This window comes from Pezoporus flaviventris, unplaced genomic scaffold, assembly GCF_033815535.1.
Source record: "Pezoporus flaviventris isolate CSIRO_AGI_PZ_B2104156 unplaced genomic scaffold, CSIRO_AGI_Pfla_v1 ptg000037l, whole genome shotgun sequence".
NCBI classification, from domain to species: domain Eukaryota; kingdom Metazoa; phylum Chordata; class Aves; order Psittaciformes; family Psittacidae; genus Pezoporus; species Pezoporus flaviventris.
Genome location: NW_026892585.1, coordinates 4,797,871 through 4,814,639, shown reverse-complemented (window position 1 = coordinate 4,814,639; position 16,769 = coordinate 4,797,871). Strand labels below are relative to the sequence as shown.

General features: G+C 43.4%; 1 protein-coding gene across 1 annotated transcript in view; it reads right to left on the bottom strand.

The window, feature by feature from the left end:
* The window catches only part of CPNE4 (copine 4), a 175,498-nt gene that overhangs the window by 9,292 nt on the left and 149,437 nt on the right, over positions 1–16,769 (bottom strand). Inside the window, exons 11-12 of the mRNA XM_061464554.1 lie at positions 10,890–10,944; positions 3,034–3,085 (exon numbers count right to left, since the gene is read on the bottom strand). Coding sequence (XP_061320538.1) covers positions 3,034–3,085; positions 10,890–10,944 — 107 coding nt within the window. The remainder of the gene's footprint in view (positions 1–3,033; positions 3,086–10,889; positions 10,945–16,769) is intronic.

Sequence of the window (16,769 nt, the reverse complement as noted above, 5' to 3'; positions counted from 1 at the left end):
AGATTAGTATCTTTTAGAGGTATCTACTGTCCTTATACATCCAAATCCAACAGGATATATGAGTGGCTTGATTTGTAGGTTACTTTTCTCTGGATTCCTTCAACTCTGCATTTTTAATTGGAATCCACTTTGTACAGCTCTGATGAAATACAGCGTATGCATATATAGGTGGGTGTAAGATGCATGTAAAATGCATGCATGTGTAGAAGCATTCCTTCTGATTAGAGGTTGTCACTTTCTTTTGCACACAATAAAGACTAAATCTGAAGTATAAAACTATTAATATAATATACTATAAACATAAGGGTATAAATACTATGATTTTCAAGAATGGAAATCATACCAGAGGAAAGGTGAGGATATCCGTATTCTGTGAATTCCAGTCACCTTCATCAAAGTAATAAGTGACAGAACAAGAGGAAATGGCCTCAAAGTGTTCCAGGGGAGGTTAGACTGGAGATTAGGAACAATTTCTTCACTGAAACGTTTGTCAAGCATTGGAACAGGCTGCCCAGGGCAGTGGTTGAGTCACCGTCCCTGGAGGTATTGAAAAGACTTGCAGATGTGGCACTCAGGGGCACGGTTTAGTGCTGGACTTGGCAGCTGAGATGGTTTAGACAGTTGATTTTAGAGGTCTTTTCCAACCTATATGATCCTATGATTCTATACACAGTTCTTACTCAATGTAGAGGGATGCTTCACACTACCTTGTGCCAGTAAAAGCTCACTACTCCCACAAAGAAAGGGATTTCGTTTCTCAAAAGCAAATTAGACGCATACTTTCTATCCAACCCCTGTTTCCTGGTTTAAGGAATTGCTCCGCAGCCATTTTTCTTTGTTTTCTGGCAAGTATGCTAAATAATTACAAGGAAAAATAGTCTGGTCACTAAGCCCTTTATCTCCATCTCACTCTTGCATTCTCTCTCCACATGACATGCTGGTGTTACTGCTCCATGTCACCTAATAAAGTGAGAGCATCTAGAAAACATCACAGAATGGTTGGTGATAGGAACTGATCAAGCATCCACGACAGGCATGTGATGAGCAAGCTACAGAAGATAAGGAAACATGTCTTCTGGTACGTATCCTTTCCTTGCTTTCATCCAGATGCGTATTATTTTAAAAGGCATCACGTAGGACAAAGAAGTGCTTTTTGTATCTCACACATGCATGTGAACTGCTGCAAAATTCTTCTTAGCCCTACAACTCAACTTCTGTGTGATGGGTTAACTTATCACATAACTAAGTCTGATGCAAAGAACCCAGTAAAGTTTAAATACGAAGTGACATAAGCCAAGGCAAGGCTCATAGAGCAGCTCCTTCCTCTTTTTCTAAACCTCTCATTTCCATCCTTACAATTTATTCTGCATACACAGTATGGTCTGCATAGAAAGTTGTTTACTTGCAGAGGGTTAGTCTGTCCAACCTCTGACCTGCTACAGAGATGTGAAAGTCTTTTCAATCAATACAAACCATTATACACCAATGTCGGTGTGATAAAAGAATTAGCCTTGGACTCAGACAGCAAAGGGAGGATAAAAGAAGTGTTCTTTCTATGGACTACTAGGGCTTTTCTCTGAAGTACACAGTTTAAATGTCCTGCATTTAGACAGGGAAACAAAGCTATATTTGAACATTACATAGCACCTAATGCCGACCATTGTTAACTGAAGTGTTTTAAACAGATCCAGCCTTCTGTGTTCAGAAGCAGGCAAGCTAACCCATTTTAAAGTGTGATGGTCCAGACAAAATGGTGAGGTCTGTTTTGCTTCCCCACCTCATCCCCATGTCTTCACTGTGACTAAAGCCTCAACTTCAGGCTGGCTCACAAGCTATACAGGCACTTGCAGATGCGTAACTGTAATTTCTGCTTCTTTTAACTCCTTATAAGCAATGTAAAAACATGTGAACACATCTAGTGTAGGACTTACACCAAATTACATTTCAAGTGTGTGACCTGCAGTGGCTGGGGCAATCCAACAATCCAAGTGCAACAACAAAACAGAAATGCCCACTGAACCGAAAACAGAGGTCTAGCATTTAGGATGAGTGAACTCTGACTTCTTTCAATGTCTCCTTCCCTTGAACTGCTTGTCCTCTCTTCTTTCTTCACTGCATTTCCTGGCATCTTGTCATCCTGAACATATTCCACTGACCATGCCTGAAAAAAGTCCACTAACAAGTCTGAGAAAGGCTGAAAGAAGCAGCTAGAAATGAGATAGAAAATAGGAAGAGCATTTTGAAGCACCCATCTCAGTGTCTGGATGGAAGCAGAAGGAAAAGGGAGAGTAACAACCTGTGGGTTTTAGACAGCAGTGATCATCTGACCAAGATACTCAGCTAAGTGATAGTCTGGGTTTATTTGTTGGGCTGTTTAGAGATTATTGTTCTGTTACTGTCTTCTACAAAGGTTGTGATTTGTGGCAGGTTTCTAGAAAGACAGCATCAGTCACTGATGCTTACAAATACAAGACATCTAGCAACATCTGCTACATGAATCTGGCCTCTGACTGCCGAGGATTATTGATTGATTATGGATAGAACACAATTACACTGTGTTAGAACAGCCTCCTGCTCCATCTACTGTCATGAAAGTATGCTTCCTTCTGCAACAGCAGTCCTTAGCTGCTACCCTGACCTTTGGTGCTGGATATCGCTGGGCTGACTTGCAGCAGGCTGCTGCTGTTTGATCTGGCAGAGTCTCCTTTTGCAGCTTCTTAGTTGTACAACCTCTGCTGTTGATGTAGCTGAAGATTTGGGATGAATCTAAAAGACACAGCTTTACTTTAGTGCTTTGGGGAAGCGCAAGAGCTGAATGTCCGACATGATGTACTTTCAGAGGGACCTATTTGTCAGGAAATTCATGTGTGGCACTTTCTAAGGATTCTAAAGCCAAGCCAAATGGCTTGGAGTCCATCAGGTTTTGAAAATCCTGGCTGCTGTCTTTAAAATCACTCAGGGGATACAATAAAAAAGGCAAGCACGTTTAGCACACAGCGAAGACACAGCAGTCTGGCCTCATGCGAGTGTTACCTGCACATTCTGGGTTGTCTTCATTGAAATTGATTGCAAAATCATGAGAGACCTGCAGAGAAATGCAAAGAAGAGAAAAAGGCTGTAGTCAGAAAAATTATTCCTAGAGGACTTGCAGTTAAACCCCCTTTACATTATTCCTGTGTTAAACCAGAGACCTTGCAAGCTTCCAGCCATTAAATGTGAAATAGAATCCCTGCTGGAACTCCCCACAGGAATAAAGTAATGAAACTGGAATCACATTTGTCAATAACAATAAACCCAAGAAAAAAAATAGCACAAATTAAAGCCACCCAAGTACATGAGGAATCACATAAATACGGTGTCAGGATTGGGCTACCGATGCCAGGCACAGAAGACAGATCCATTGCTGAGCTTTAAATGCCACCTCTCCCTCGCTCAGCATCTTGGATTGCAGCAGAAAGCAGGCTGTGAGAGAGCACTGACAGTGGAAGCTCGGGCCCCTTTTGAATCCTGAACTCACTTGTGTGAACAGTTCCTCATTTGAAGGCCATGGGAGTACTGGGAAAATAAGTTATTCTCCAAAGAGATTACGGAAGACACCTGGACCCACTCTGAAATGATAACGTAAGAGATCTAAGGGGTCTGAGCTGGTCAGGAAGTGACATTAGGGTGGGAGGAAATGAATACTCCGGTCTCTCTGTCTCTCTTCATCTGGCTGTAATAAGATACTACAGAGCTATTTTTAAAGAGGAATGAATACAAAAAAGTTGCTGCTTTTCGACTAAAGCAATGTATGGTATCTTTAGTGGTCGGGGAAAGTAATACACAGCTTCTGTATGAACAACTAATGGAAGGCAATGGAAAAAGGTTTGTGGTTTCCCCTATCTGTCACTTAGAGATCTGCATCCACAGCACAAATCCGTTGGGACTGAAGCTTCCCTCAGATGCTCTTTTCTGGTTTTAAGGGTTGGTCTTGCCTGCATTTCTGTCCAGATTCCGTTTTGCCCCATTTGATCACCGAGAAGCCTTGATTCTTTCTAGTCTTAATTTTCCTGTTTTCCCTTAAATTGTCCTGAATGAGGCCCAACTTTTGTCTTCCAATTCACAAGGTGTATGTATATATACATATATATTTAAGCAGGCGATTTGTGAAATATAAAGTTGAACTCAGGTATTTAATCCCAAATTCATGAAAGCATTTATATAGCTAACTCCAATGACACGCATCTGAGACTTCATAGATGTCTGCAGGACCTTCAAAAGTACCAACAGTCCTAGTCATATGGAAAGCAACCTATTTACTCCCTGTACAATGGAACCTGGATTATTTGCAGAAAGAGATTTATCTGTTGGGTGATGCTGGTTTATTTGCTAGTTTAGATGACTTGAGAGCACAGTATTGGGAAATGGTCTATGACTGATGGAACCGCAGATCAAATACATGATTGCATAGATGCTTCTGTAAAAGCAAAGTGGTATATGGTAAAATGGTAAACAAACAGTAAATGGGGCTGTTCAGCCTGGAGAAGAGAAGCTGCGTGGAGACCTCAGAGCAGCTTCCAGTGTCTGAAGGGGGCTACAAGGATGCTGGAGAGGGACTCTTCAGCAGGGACTGTAGTGACAGGACAAGGGGTGATGGGTTCAAACTGAAACAGGGGAAGTTCAGGTTAGATCTAAGGCAGAAGCTCTTCCCTGTGAGGGTGCTGAGGCGCTGGCACAGGGTGCCCAGAGAAGCTGTGGCTGCCCCATCCCAGGCAGTGTTCAAGGCCAGGTTGGATGGGGCTTGGAGCAACCTGCTCTAGTGTGAGGTGTCCCTGCCTGTGACAGGGGGTTGGAACTGGATGATCTTAAGGTCCTTTCCAATCCAAACCATTCTGTGACTATGACTCTAAGTTGGCTAACTACTGCCAACTGAATTTCCCCCTCATATGCTGACTTTGCTCACACGGTGAAGCAAAGCATTACTTATTAAGAGGTTAAATGAAGCAGGATTTCTGTCATGATGGGAAAGTGAAGGAAAAACTCACTGAAGAGTCTGCAACCCTTCAGCCCAGCCAGGAAACTGGTATGTCTACACCAGGCAACGCTGCCTCTGTACAGAGGGTTTGATGTGGCCCATTCAGGCTACCCCACTTGAAAGAAAATGCAGGAAGTCACCTCCTGTGTTCCTTGCTGAGCAGGCACAGAAGAGCAGAGCTGTCAGCTACGCTTCAGAGGTGCTCCAGAGCCCTTTTGTCTGGCTGCTCTGTGTGTCTCTTGGTACGCTCTGCCCAGCTGGTATCTGCCACTCTCATAACCAGCTGCAGGCCAAAGGTAATTGCAGCTGTCAAGAGCAATTATGTGAGTTCTCACTCATTATGATTTTGTTGTTGCTGAATAGCCTTTCTTCTTCCTTTAGACTCGCTGTATTTTATATTAGCTGTATCCCAGAGCAAGAAGGATGGCGATGCATGTTTATCACTGGTTCTCCCATGCCTCTTCAGTGATTTTATGTCTTTATTCCAAATGCATTTGACATTACAGCTAAAGGAGCATCACAGTTCTTTCCCAGAGCTATGAATACAGTATCTTAATTTCACGTGCAAGCAGGGGCTTGATGCTTTTGACGCTATACTTCCTTCAGGATTGCACTATGCAAACAATTTATGTGGTTCTGAGCTATGGCACCCAGGCCAGTATCTAAGGAAAATGCAGCTAACAGTTCAGGCCAAAAAGGAAAGCCCAAGCCTAGTTAAGTGTGCACAATGATCCAGAAATTAATACTGCCTGAGCAATGGCTGCTATCCACCCAAAGCAAGTGGCCTTCACTCATCGCCATCCTGATGCACCAAGAACAGTGTTAAAATGCATCCTGAAGGCAGGACAGGAAACACAATGGATGTGCAGAAGTATTGGCTTGTTTCCTATGCTCTCTGAATGCTCTATCATGACTTAAACAAGATTTAAGTGTGATGTGAAGGAGAGAAGCTCTCTGAGCAGCTCCATGATGGTTCCCAAACAGGAAATCATCACCTGAGGCAAGCCAACATGACACAGCCCTCGTGCACGCTTAGAACCAATAAACTAGTGGGGAAAAGGGGGCAGAAGTGTGAACATCTGAGATGCTGAAGGCTGGGAAATCCTCAGGTGAAAGAAGACACTTGGCTGTTCAGCAGCAAGCATGTTTCTGTATAATCTACTAGGGTGGCTTGTATGAGGGATCAATCTAGCAGTCAGGAAACCAGGAATATGTCCAGTCACGCCAACACAGAATGACTGCTTTACTTTGTAAAGAACTGCAGACCGTGGTCTGCGGTGGATGTCAGCTTCACAGTAAGAACTGTCCTGACAAAACTGATTGTGTCATGGACCCTGGATTAAGTTTGGGATAGGTAGCTGACCCTCTGCTCAGCCCTCCTACTCTTAACATCAGTCCCTAAAATCTATCCATAAGAGGAAAGGAAAGAGAAATTCAGGACTGCACAGGTGATCATCGTGCCAACCCTGGCATTACCTGGGTTGCTGCGCAGAACACCACTCAAACCCTCTAAGGACATTTACTTGCACTTGGCTGTGTATCAATCTTTTCCCTCTGCAGGACTCCAGATAAATTATTTAGCAGATACCATCATGGATATGGGATTAAATCACAGCTGTGCTGGAACTTCCTGCCCCAAACCCGTGATATTTGTCAGGTAATTTCTTCCAGCTTTTAACAAGCAAAGTAAGTAGCTCTACGATACATCATGATGCAGAGGACAGCAGTGTTCCTGAGGATACACCAACTAAGCAAAGAGTCTAAAAGACTTGTGCTAAGGCAGATTGTAAGTTTCTTTTTGCCACTGTACAACACCTCCATTGCCTGTACATACACAGTGACAAGCACCAGCATACAGAAAGGCAGCTGTTTGTCAATGTGATGACCTTTACAAGAATCAGAACCATACTTCCATGTGCTCATGACCAGGTTAGTAGAAAAGTCACCTTGATTTAACATAGCAGGTAACTTCCTTGCCTTGTATTGGAATGGAATGAGATTCAGTCTCATAGCATGGCCCTTGCTAAAGAGGTTTCTAATTAAGGCTGAAGGGAAAGAGGATTTCCAAATTCATGAGAATATTTGAGATGGAAAGCTTTTGGACTATGAAAGGGCATTTTATTTAAGTTGCATCAAAACTTGTTATAGAATCATACACTAATAGAATGGTTAGGGTTGAAAAGGAACTTAAGATCATATTGTTCTATTCTGGCCTTCACATTTTTGTTAAACCCCTTTTACTCTACATGAACTTCAATTTTTTTCCTATAAAAAGCTGCTTTGAAACCAAGTTTTTGATTCATTTTGATGCCTATGGATGCCTGAATTCTGAAAATCAGTGACCCTTTCTTCTAGATTGTTCAATCACAAAATTATAGAATCCCAGACTGGTTTGGGTTGGAAAGGACCTCAAGATCATCCAGTTCCAACCCCCTGCCTGCGTCAGCCAAAACTCTGTCCAACCTGGCCTTGAACACCGCCAGAGATGGGGCAGCCACAGCTTCTCTGGGCACCCTGTGCCAGCGCCTCAGCACCCTCACAGGGAAGAACTTCTGCCTTAGATCTAACCTGAACTTCCCCTGCTTCAGTTTAAACCGTTCCCCCTTATTGTGCCACTACAGTCCCTAATGAAGAGTCCCTCTCCAGCATCCCTGTAGGCCCCCTTAAACTAACCACCCTGTCCCAAATAGCTCCAGCTTTCCATAAACCTCGATGGTGATGGTCCTGGGACTACTTGACAAAATCTGACCAACTCAGGCATGTTTAGGAATGCTTTCTTACTAATTTAAGCCAAGGCTGTCAAAACTCCATGAACAACAGATGCATACAAGTGTAAATGCTGAGATGCGCAATGTTGAGCACTTACCTAGGAATAAATTGAACACTATTAAGCCACTGCCAGTCTGAAAATGAAATATGGGATGCCTGCATATTTTGCAGGAGCTTAGACACTAACATTTAAAGAACCATTGCTCAAAATCTGTTATTTTCAGAATGCTCATTAATCAAACAGTTTGGAAGCGGACAGCTTGCCATCTTTGGCTAAGACCACATTGTAGACATTTCTGCTTGGCCAAGCTTGGCCATTTGTTTTCCCTTCTACTTGATTTGTGGGCACGTTGTCCAGTTTTCATGTCTAAATTCAAGTTGATTGGATAAGATGACAAATTCTGCTTTTTTCCCTTGGTCTGTTACACGTCCTTCTGGTTTGCATATACTTTTTGCCTTCAAGCTCCTGGAAAGTGCAGGAATCAGTGCAGGAAAGACCACAGTGTTTTTCGAGTCCCTTACCTGTCCAGCAAACCAGACAGTGCAGCATCATAAAGATGCTGTCCTGTTTGTGTAACCGCAGTGAGGTTCAAACCAGCAAGTCTTCCCAGCATAAGCACTGAAAGAAGCTTTCATTAAAGATGCAGAAATAACCAAGACTGTCTTAAAACAAACCGCAAGTTGTTTTTTACCTCCTCAGGTGTCAACCTGCAGTTCTTCTTTAGAAGACTGCCTTACTGGCAATACACCTGCCAAGGGGCTGTCACAACTCAAGCTTTCTTTTCATTTTAGCAGGAAGTTTTGTGCTGCTGTGTCGTTTTTCAGTTCCCCTGAGTTCTGCCCGCTAAGAAATAAGCCTTTGGTTCAGCTTTCTTTCCTCCTCTTCACTGTGAACTTCTGCAGCAGTGTCTGAGTCTGTATTATCTGCCACCTCTTCACTTTACATCAGGCTTCTCAGATACTTCTCGATGCAGAAAGGAAGTGATGGGTTGGAGACACTCCTGTGCAATAACCAACATGTTCTGCAAGTTTCATGTCATAGAAACTCAAGAGGGGAATATTGCTCTCTGAGGTTTACTTAGATCAAGGAGCAGGGTGATGTATTTGTCAGGGCTTGGGAAAAGAAGATTGTATTGCCGAGCATTAGATGAAAGATCTCTAGACTGATGACGAGCATTATATATGGCATTTCTTGCTTCCTTCACTCCCACAGGTTCCTTATGCCACTAAGAAACTGCTGTTTTTCTGCTAACAGATGAAGTGTTTCATTTGGAGCTGAGCTGAAGGAAAATAAAGTCAGCATAACATAGTGGTGTGCTCTTGAAATGGGAATTCTGTAGCAAGTGTGTATGAAAACATGATTTATAGGGGGATCAACCTCAAGAGGTTCATAAAGAGCCTGCAGAGGTGGATACTGATACCGTGCTGAAGTGCTAATGTATAATGGTGTGTATTTTTCCATGGGGAATAATAGTTGGCATAGCAAACGTTGCTTTTCTCGTAGCATGTAAAGAGATGTGACGAGAGTGGAATCTCATTAAACAGACAGGTAGATATCCTCCAGCATCTATCCCAGCCTATTAGTGGGAGCTCAAGACAGTATAAACCCAAGGCACTGGTTTGACAACAATGCAGATGGAGACCTTTCTCCTGTGTGGTGTAGCACGCCAAGGAGACCTTGGCAAGAAAATGCAGAGCTATGGCCAGCCTGAAAGCAGTGACTTTCAGCTGATCCTAAATAGCAATGTTAGCACTGATTCCTGATGGACAGTGAGTTACAGGCCTCATTTTTCTAAAGCTGGTGACCAAACATGACATAAATTAGACCTGAATCTACTCTGTCTACTGCTTTTATCAGGCTGCTTTCCTCTGGCCTTCCCTCACTGTGTTACTGCTATGCATACATACAGTGGTCAGCTTTCATTTAGACCTTTAAGGGAGCTATGTTGCTTAAGTTGTGTGGAGGCTCTCACGGTTACTTAGAAACCCTTGGCAGTGGGAGTCAGTTCTACAACCCCTGCAATTTGTTGTTACTGGAAGAAATGAAAGAGGAGCTGCTGGTGTGCAGAGGCCAATGTGCCGTGGGCAGGTTAGATCATCTCATGAGGACTGGAAGCTCAAAAGCAGACACCGAATTAAAATGAAAAGCTGATGAATCCACATGATGGGTACAGAACTTAGAGTTCTTATAATGATTCAACCGACATTTGAGGATGTGAACTATTAGTTGTGACACTGCTGCCATTTAAAACAAAAGATGTGTATGACCTGTAATACCTTTGACTGAAAACATCAGAAGAACATTTGAATAGCATGAGATCTGCAGCGGGGATGTTTTTGCAGCAGAAGGTAAGAAGGGGAGACAAGTTCAGTCTTTGTTGCTTTTAACTGTACCAGTTTCTTCCATATTTCCTATTCATCTTGTCTGTGTTCCACATGAAACGCCAACCACTGCTGGCTTTAAATTAACTTTCTGATACCTGCGTAGACTGAATTACTAAAGGACTTGCAGGTTTATTGGTTTTGATGCATTAAAGCATCATGATGAGGCTTCACTCTCTTAGAGGATGTATCTTTCAATTCAGAAGTGCAGCCAAGCCAAGCAGGAACATGCAAATGTTGATACAGCTTAAGAAGCCAGATACTTCTATGGACTGTGTAGAGTATCACAGGGAGGGATTAAACAATAGCACAGATGACTTAATTCCTCATTCAGTTCCATCTGGATGCTAGACACCAAGCTAATTATTTGTCCCCATGTCCAGCACAAAGCATGGACTCTAGGCCACTCACTGAACCACATCTTCCAAACCTGGGTTCTGCCAAAACAGGGCTCATGAGTCTTCAAAATATGCTTGGCAAGTTCTCTTACCAGACCAGCATCCATTAACAAAGCTCTGCCAAGCCCATGACGTATTCTGGATGTAACACAAGTCTAGCCTTGATTTCTGGTTTCAATGAGGTTATCACTGGGTGAGAAAGCCAGACAAATGGAAACAAGCAGTAGGAGCTGTTCCCCCTAACCCCTGTCCTGCACTGAACCATTTCTCGCTTATTTCGTGTCTCATACACCAAGGAAATAAGGAAATGTCATAAATGCACCTACTTTGTATTCCGGGGGTATCCTTGCTCCAAATCCAAAGGCTGGGAACATTTTGTCACTGGAAAAGAAAAAAACAAAAGCCAGGAGTTCCCACAGAGAAATGCATTTTGTTACAACCAGCACTTTTTCTCCTGTTAAGTATTCATCCAAAATGCAAAGCAGCACAACAGTACAGAAACGGCTTTTAAGTCTGGAGTGTTACATGGCAGACTGGAAAGGCATCAGCTCAGAGGAGGAGGAGTGTGTGCTGACCAGATGGGGGAGTGAAATGGGAGATTTTTCAGGTGAACTCCTCTTATTTTGGGGAAGTTACAATCATTTGGAGAATCCCGAGGGATCAAGATTTCTTGCGCTTCACCCACAAATGCAATAACAGGTCTGTGTTATGCACTCTTCTGGCTGCAGCATGAGAATGAGTTGTCTTAACAGCCTTGTAACCACATTTACTTCCTATAAATACGGATGTGCTCCCCAGCTCAGAAAACAGGTGTAGAGGAGACATGACTCTAATTACAAGTGTTGGCAAACTTGGGCTCTTACAGTTGTCCAGGTGCGGAAGAGACTTCCTAAAGCAGCTGAAAGAGACAATTCACACCCCAAACCTGCACGTTCTGTAAAGCTTGCCACCTGCATCTGTAGTAGTTCCACTAAAACATCAGATTGGTTTCATTAGGCACAGGTTGGCTGATAACCTAACCAATGCTGTGGCAGGGTCAGTTGGCTTTCAGACACTACAGTGAAGCTGTTCAACCCACGTTAGGTCTGTAGAGACAAAGATTCCCTAATTCAGAGAACCTGAAAACGTTGAGACTGTTGAAACCCCTTCAGAAACGCACTAATGTCTCACACAGCCCACGTGCTGTCAAGCTGCCTCTTCCCAGATGGCAAAGTGGAAAACAACAAGCTGTAAGGAATGTCTCGTCCCTGAGTCAGCAAAGCACTTGATCACACACTTGAGGTTAACAATTCCCCCAAGCATATGCTTAACTCTAAACACATCCTGAAGCCACTGAACTGTACTCCAATCAAACCCCTCAAAGGTTTACCCTGTTCTGCTTACAAAGGTTCCAGGGCCCTTGGAAAAGTTGAGTTCCTATTACCATTATTGGCACTTTCCAAAATTCCAAGAGAGGACAGCAGCTTCAGTGTTCTTTGTGTAGTTCAAGACATTGCCACTCCAAGTATCAACTGAGTAATTCGCTTCCCAGACATACTCAACAAAGATAATAGCACCCACTACAGCTGCTGGGTTATTCTGTCTGGTGTGAAGGGCACCATGGTATTTCTGATATAAGGTAAAGAAAAATGGAAGGGTTTAAAAGACAGCAGAAATAAGCAGGCTCCCCCATACCCACATTAGAGTGACCATGAGATACAGAGATATTGAGCAGCTCCTTGGGAAACAGTGCTGACTGACATCTGATGGTTTAGCTCTCACAGCTGTTGTCCTGCTACAAAATGAGCTGCTGCATAAATCTTGGGAGCTCAATTCTGTGTACCACATGTTGCACGGTGTGACAGTGAGTTTCTTCCTTTCCAAAGGAAGACTAACATCATTTGCATGGTAATTTGCATGTCAGAAACGAAGTAATTGCTGACATTTGATGCTAATGGCCTGCTGATGGACTTCTCTTGGATTCAAGGCTCCTGGAAGTGGGGAAGCCCTTATAAATAGATGTAGAGCTCCCTTAAAGGGCAAGAAAGAAGAGGCCATTAGAAAAGAATCTGAGGGGAGAAAAATCTTGTTTTACATCAATAATTAAGCATGGTTGAATTAGAAAATCAAACCCTGTGGCTCTGCAAGCTAACCGATTTTGGTCAAGAGCAAACAAAGACTACAGAAGAAATTTACTTAGGTAGAATGTAAGTGTCTAAATTCAATAAAGCAACCTAAAAACCTGATGCTGGCAGCAGCTCCCCAACCTGGGAGACGCCTAAACCCATACAGTGCATTTGTACTGCAATGTTTCTTGAGTGTAAACAAGTGTAGCACTCTCCTACCTGCAGCTCCATCTTGTGCTCTGCAGCAACTGAGAGGCAGCACCCAGAGAACCTTACCATCACAGTCAGGATACCTGCCTTTATATCTGAATCTCCTGTATCTCCTTGAGCAAGTGCTAGTTACTGCTACTATTGCCTTGTGAAAGGGTAAAGCTTGATCATGTACACCCTCAAGATGGGATTCCATGTGGCTTCTTTTTAAAGGGAGAGCAGGGGTACCCTGGAGTGTGCTCCTGTGCTTAGTACCTTCTCTTGCCTCACTCGGGAGCTCCACACTCTCCTTAGGAAGCTCCTAAATTTTCCAGAATTTGGGTACTCTGGTATTTTGATTCAAGCTGCTGGGATCAAGAATTTAATTTCCATGTGCTCCCATGAAACCTTCAAGGTAAGAAGGGAACCTTTTGATTATCACAGAATCATAGAATGCTTTGGGTTGGAAAGGACCTTAGAATTGTCCAGTTCCAACCCCCTGTCACAGGCAGGGACACCTCACACTAGAGCAGGTTGCTCCAAGCCCCATCCAACCTGGCCTTGAACACTGCCAGGGATGGGGCAGCCACAGCTTCTCTGGGCACCCTGTGCCAGCGCCTCAGCACCCTCACAGGGAAGAACTTCTGCCTTAGATCTAACCTGAACTTCCCCTGTTTCAGTTTGAACCCATCACCCCTTGTCCTATCACTGCAGTCCCTGAAGTCCCTCTCCAGCATCCTTGTAGCCTCCTTCAGGCACTGGAGGATGCTCTGAGGTATCACTCATGACATCCCACGTATAAAAAAGGTAAGTATGTTATTCCCTCACCACACCTTGTAACTTGTGTCTGACAAGAATAAACCAGAATTTTAATGCAAGCAATGCTTTGCCCATCACACAGAGCAAGGGTTTTAGCTCATACAAAGGTCTCACTCTTCAGGAAGTATGCAGTTTATTTTACAGAGTAACCCTCTCGAGTCTTCCCCTTCCTCCCTCACTTTGTCATATGAGAAAAATCCCAGCAGCTGAGCCCACTGCCCTCGTTCTGCTTATCCTGTACCACTGAGGCACATCAGGGGAAAAGCTGTGACCCAGAAGGGCAGCCAAGAACTCTCTGGCTTCCAGGACAATCCCTTATGGTACAGAGGCATGACTAGAGCTGTTCTACCAGACCCAGGGCTATCCCAGCAGCTTGCAGCACAAAGCAGAGCAGCTTCCCAGCTTCTGGAAGCTATGTTAAGGCTTAGGCCATCCAGGGACTGAAACTACAGTCAGAAAATGAAAAGAAGGTTTCCTCCTGCCTCAAGGATAAATTGCATGCACCAGAGCTTCCAGCCCTGTTTCCTAACCAGACATTTTAGTAGGAAAGGGATCTGCTGTAATGACATTTCCTCCTTTGTAATTGAAACTCACTCAAAAGGAGAAAAGTGAGAACCAGTTTTCTTTTCCTTTGTGTTGTTTGCTCAAGGCACTTGGGCTTCATTTATACCAGGAAACAGGCCTGGGACCCTGGGTGCAGCACTGGGACATGACTATAGGCATGGTCTGTTAGCACTCTCCCAACTATACCTGTTAACACTGATATAGTGCTTGGTCCTGCCAACCAGCAGTCTCCAGATACTTCCCAGGACAGTGCTGGGGACAGCTGTGCTTGAGACCACTCCCAGATGGCACTTTGGGCACCACCAGTTTGTGCTGGGAGGAAGAAAGCTGAGATACAAGGACATGGGCAGTGTCACGCCCTTGGCCTCAGGCCACATCAGGTTTAAACCTAGACAGTCCTTGGCACATGCACCGTCCTGCTGGAGACAGATAGCTAAAGAGACAGGAGAGAGACACAGAAGTGGAAAACCAAGCTGGTTCTGTAAAACCTGGAATTTACAATGTCAGGTGAGTAAAAGAGGACCATGACTTGGCAGCATCTTTATTCACGTCCAGGTCACGTTTGATGTTCTTTGTTTTACACAGGTTCCCTTGAAAACAAAAACTTGGCCTAATCTTCACAAAGCTGAAGAACCTGACGTGAAGATCAAGAAAGCTGAGGCATCAGGCTTTGACTTTCATACCTGGTTGTGTTAAGGCCATATGTACTCATGCAAGTGTGGATGCATATGGCTTCTGGTGCTTCTTCCAGTCAAATAGGCATGTATTACTGAAAGATACTAAAGACTGAGCAGACAGATCTAGGTTATACCCGAAGGATAAAATCAAGGAGGGGGTTCAGGTTCAGTGTTCATATTGGTAAATGTGAATTAACACACACAGAAAGGGAAGTGTCAGGACTTCTGCACAGAAATGCAACCAGCTAAAGACCCTCAATAACCTCAACTATAATGTGATGTATAGGACAAAATAAATTCCGGAAGTATCTCACATTATCTATCTGGAACATTGCTCAGTTTTAGTTACATATCCTTCAAGCTAACTAGTGGGAACAGAGGAAGTGCAATGACAAATCAGTACATTAATAGGAGTGGAAGGGAGAGCTGTACTGCACAGACAGGAAAAGAGATGGATAGAGGCGATAGTAAGGCTTTGTACATTAGCACATTGATACCTTTTTCTGTTTCACTAGGAAGCCTGATGTAAGCGGAAGGCAAGAAATATGTTTCTAATAAAGGCACTGGTGCCCTTTGACATGTAGTGTCACTGAAAGCTGGAGTTCAGCTTTACTCTGAGAAAGATTTGCTAGTCCTAACAAGAAGGAGGCGAGTTCAGATAACACTGTCACTGAGTGAATTTAATTAGTCGAGACATTAGAGAGTCTCTTGGAGCTGCTGGCGTAGATGATGCTGGAGCTAGAGAGCCATGTATTCACCAGTGTGGCAATACCTGTATTCAGAAAGGGAAACACGAGCTGCCAGGACTGTGCTCTCTGAAAATGGGTTTCTTTTTTAAAATCTGAATGGGGAATCTAAACTCTTAATTGTATGGAGTAAATGTAGGAGGGAAATGAAGGCCTAAGTTATTCTGCGCCATTTATTCATTCTGAAAGGTGAAGTGCTAGCTAGCCACTTACAACAGGTTGGTTGGGACTCATTTTACTGATGCTCATGTAAGCCCTTTGGTACGTAACTATAGAGATACTTACCTTTAAGCTCCTGAAGTCAGTCATCTATCCAAATGCAGCAATTGGTATAGATGCTACTGAACTGGCCTGGGAGAACCGCAGCACGAAAACCTGCTCACTTCATGCTAGAGCAACACAGTACCTTTAGCAGTACTAATGATGCAGTGAATGGGGGAAAAGAAGCATGGTGTGGGGAGAAAGAACCCATTTTTAGTTTCACATGATCAAGAGTCTGAAGTTTACAGCTCTCTGAAATTCTTTCAAGGAATACACCTGACTAGAATCCCTGGATATTGAGCTGTCACTTGTAATTTTGATTTTGGGTCAGAATTACCAGGGGGATGTTTCTAAAGTCCTATGCTGGATGCAGCAAAATCAATTCCTACGCCTTTCACTTTTAATTCCAATCTTAAAAGAATAAACTGTGGATCTGCTCTGCTCCACATACTTTTCCCGGGATGAAATCTGATGTTTTTCCTCTGTTAGAAAGAAATTTCAAATTGCCAAAATAAAAGGGATTTTTGTGTCTGTTACACATGTAATTGAATAATGCGTGAATGAGAGGAGGGGGAGAAGAAAGGGGAGGGAACAAAGAAGGAGGAGGAAGGAAAGCAGAGAGAGGATGGGGAAAGGAAAAGAAGTAAACAGCAAATGCCACAGCCAAAATAGAGTTATCTCTAAACTCAATTAAAATTGTAATCTTTCATGTTCAGGGAGCAAAGTGGAAGAATATGAGCTGAATTAAGTGTTTCTTTTCTAAAGCAGATGAATGAATCATGTTCCTGAGTGTATTATTTAGTACTTATCTGAGAAGGGCTTGATGCCACTAAATTCTGAATCAT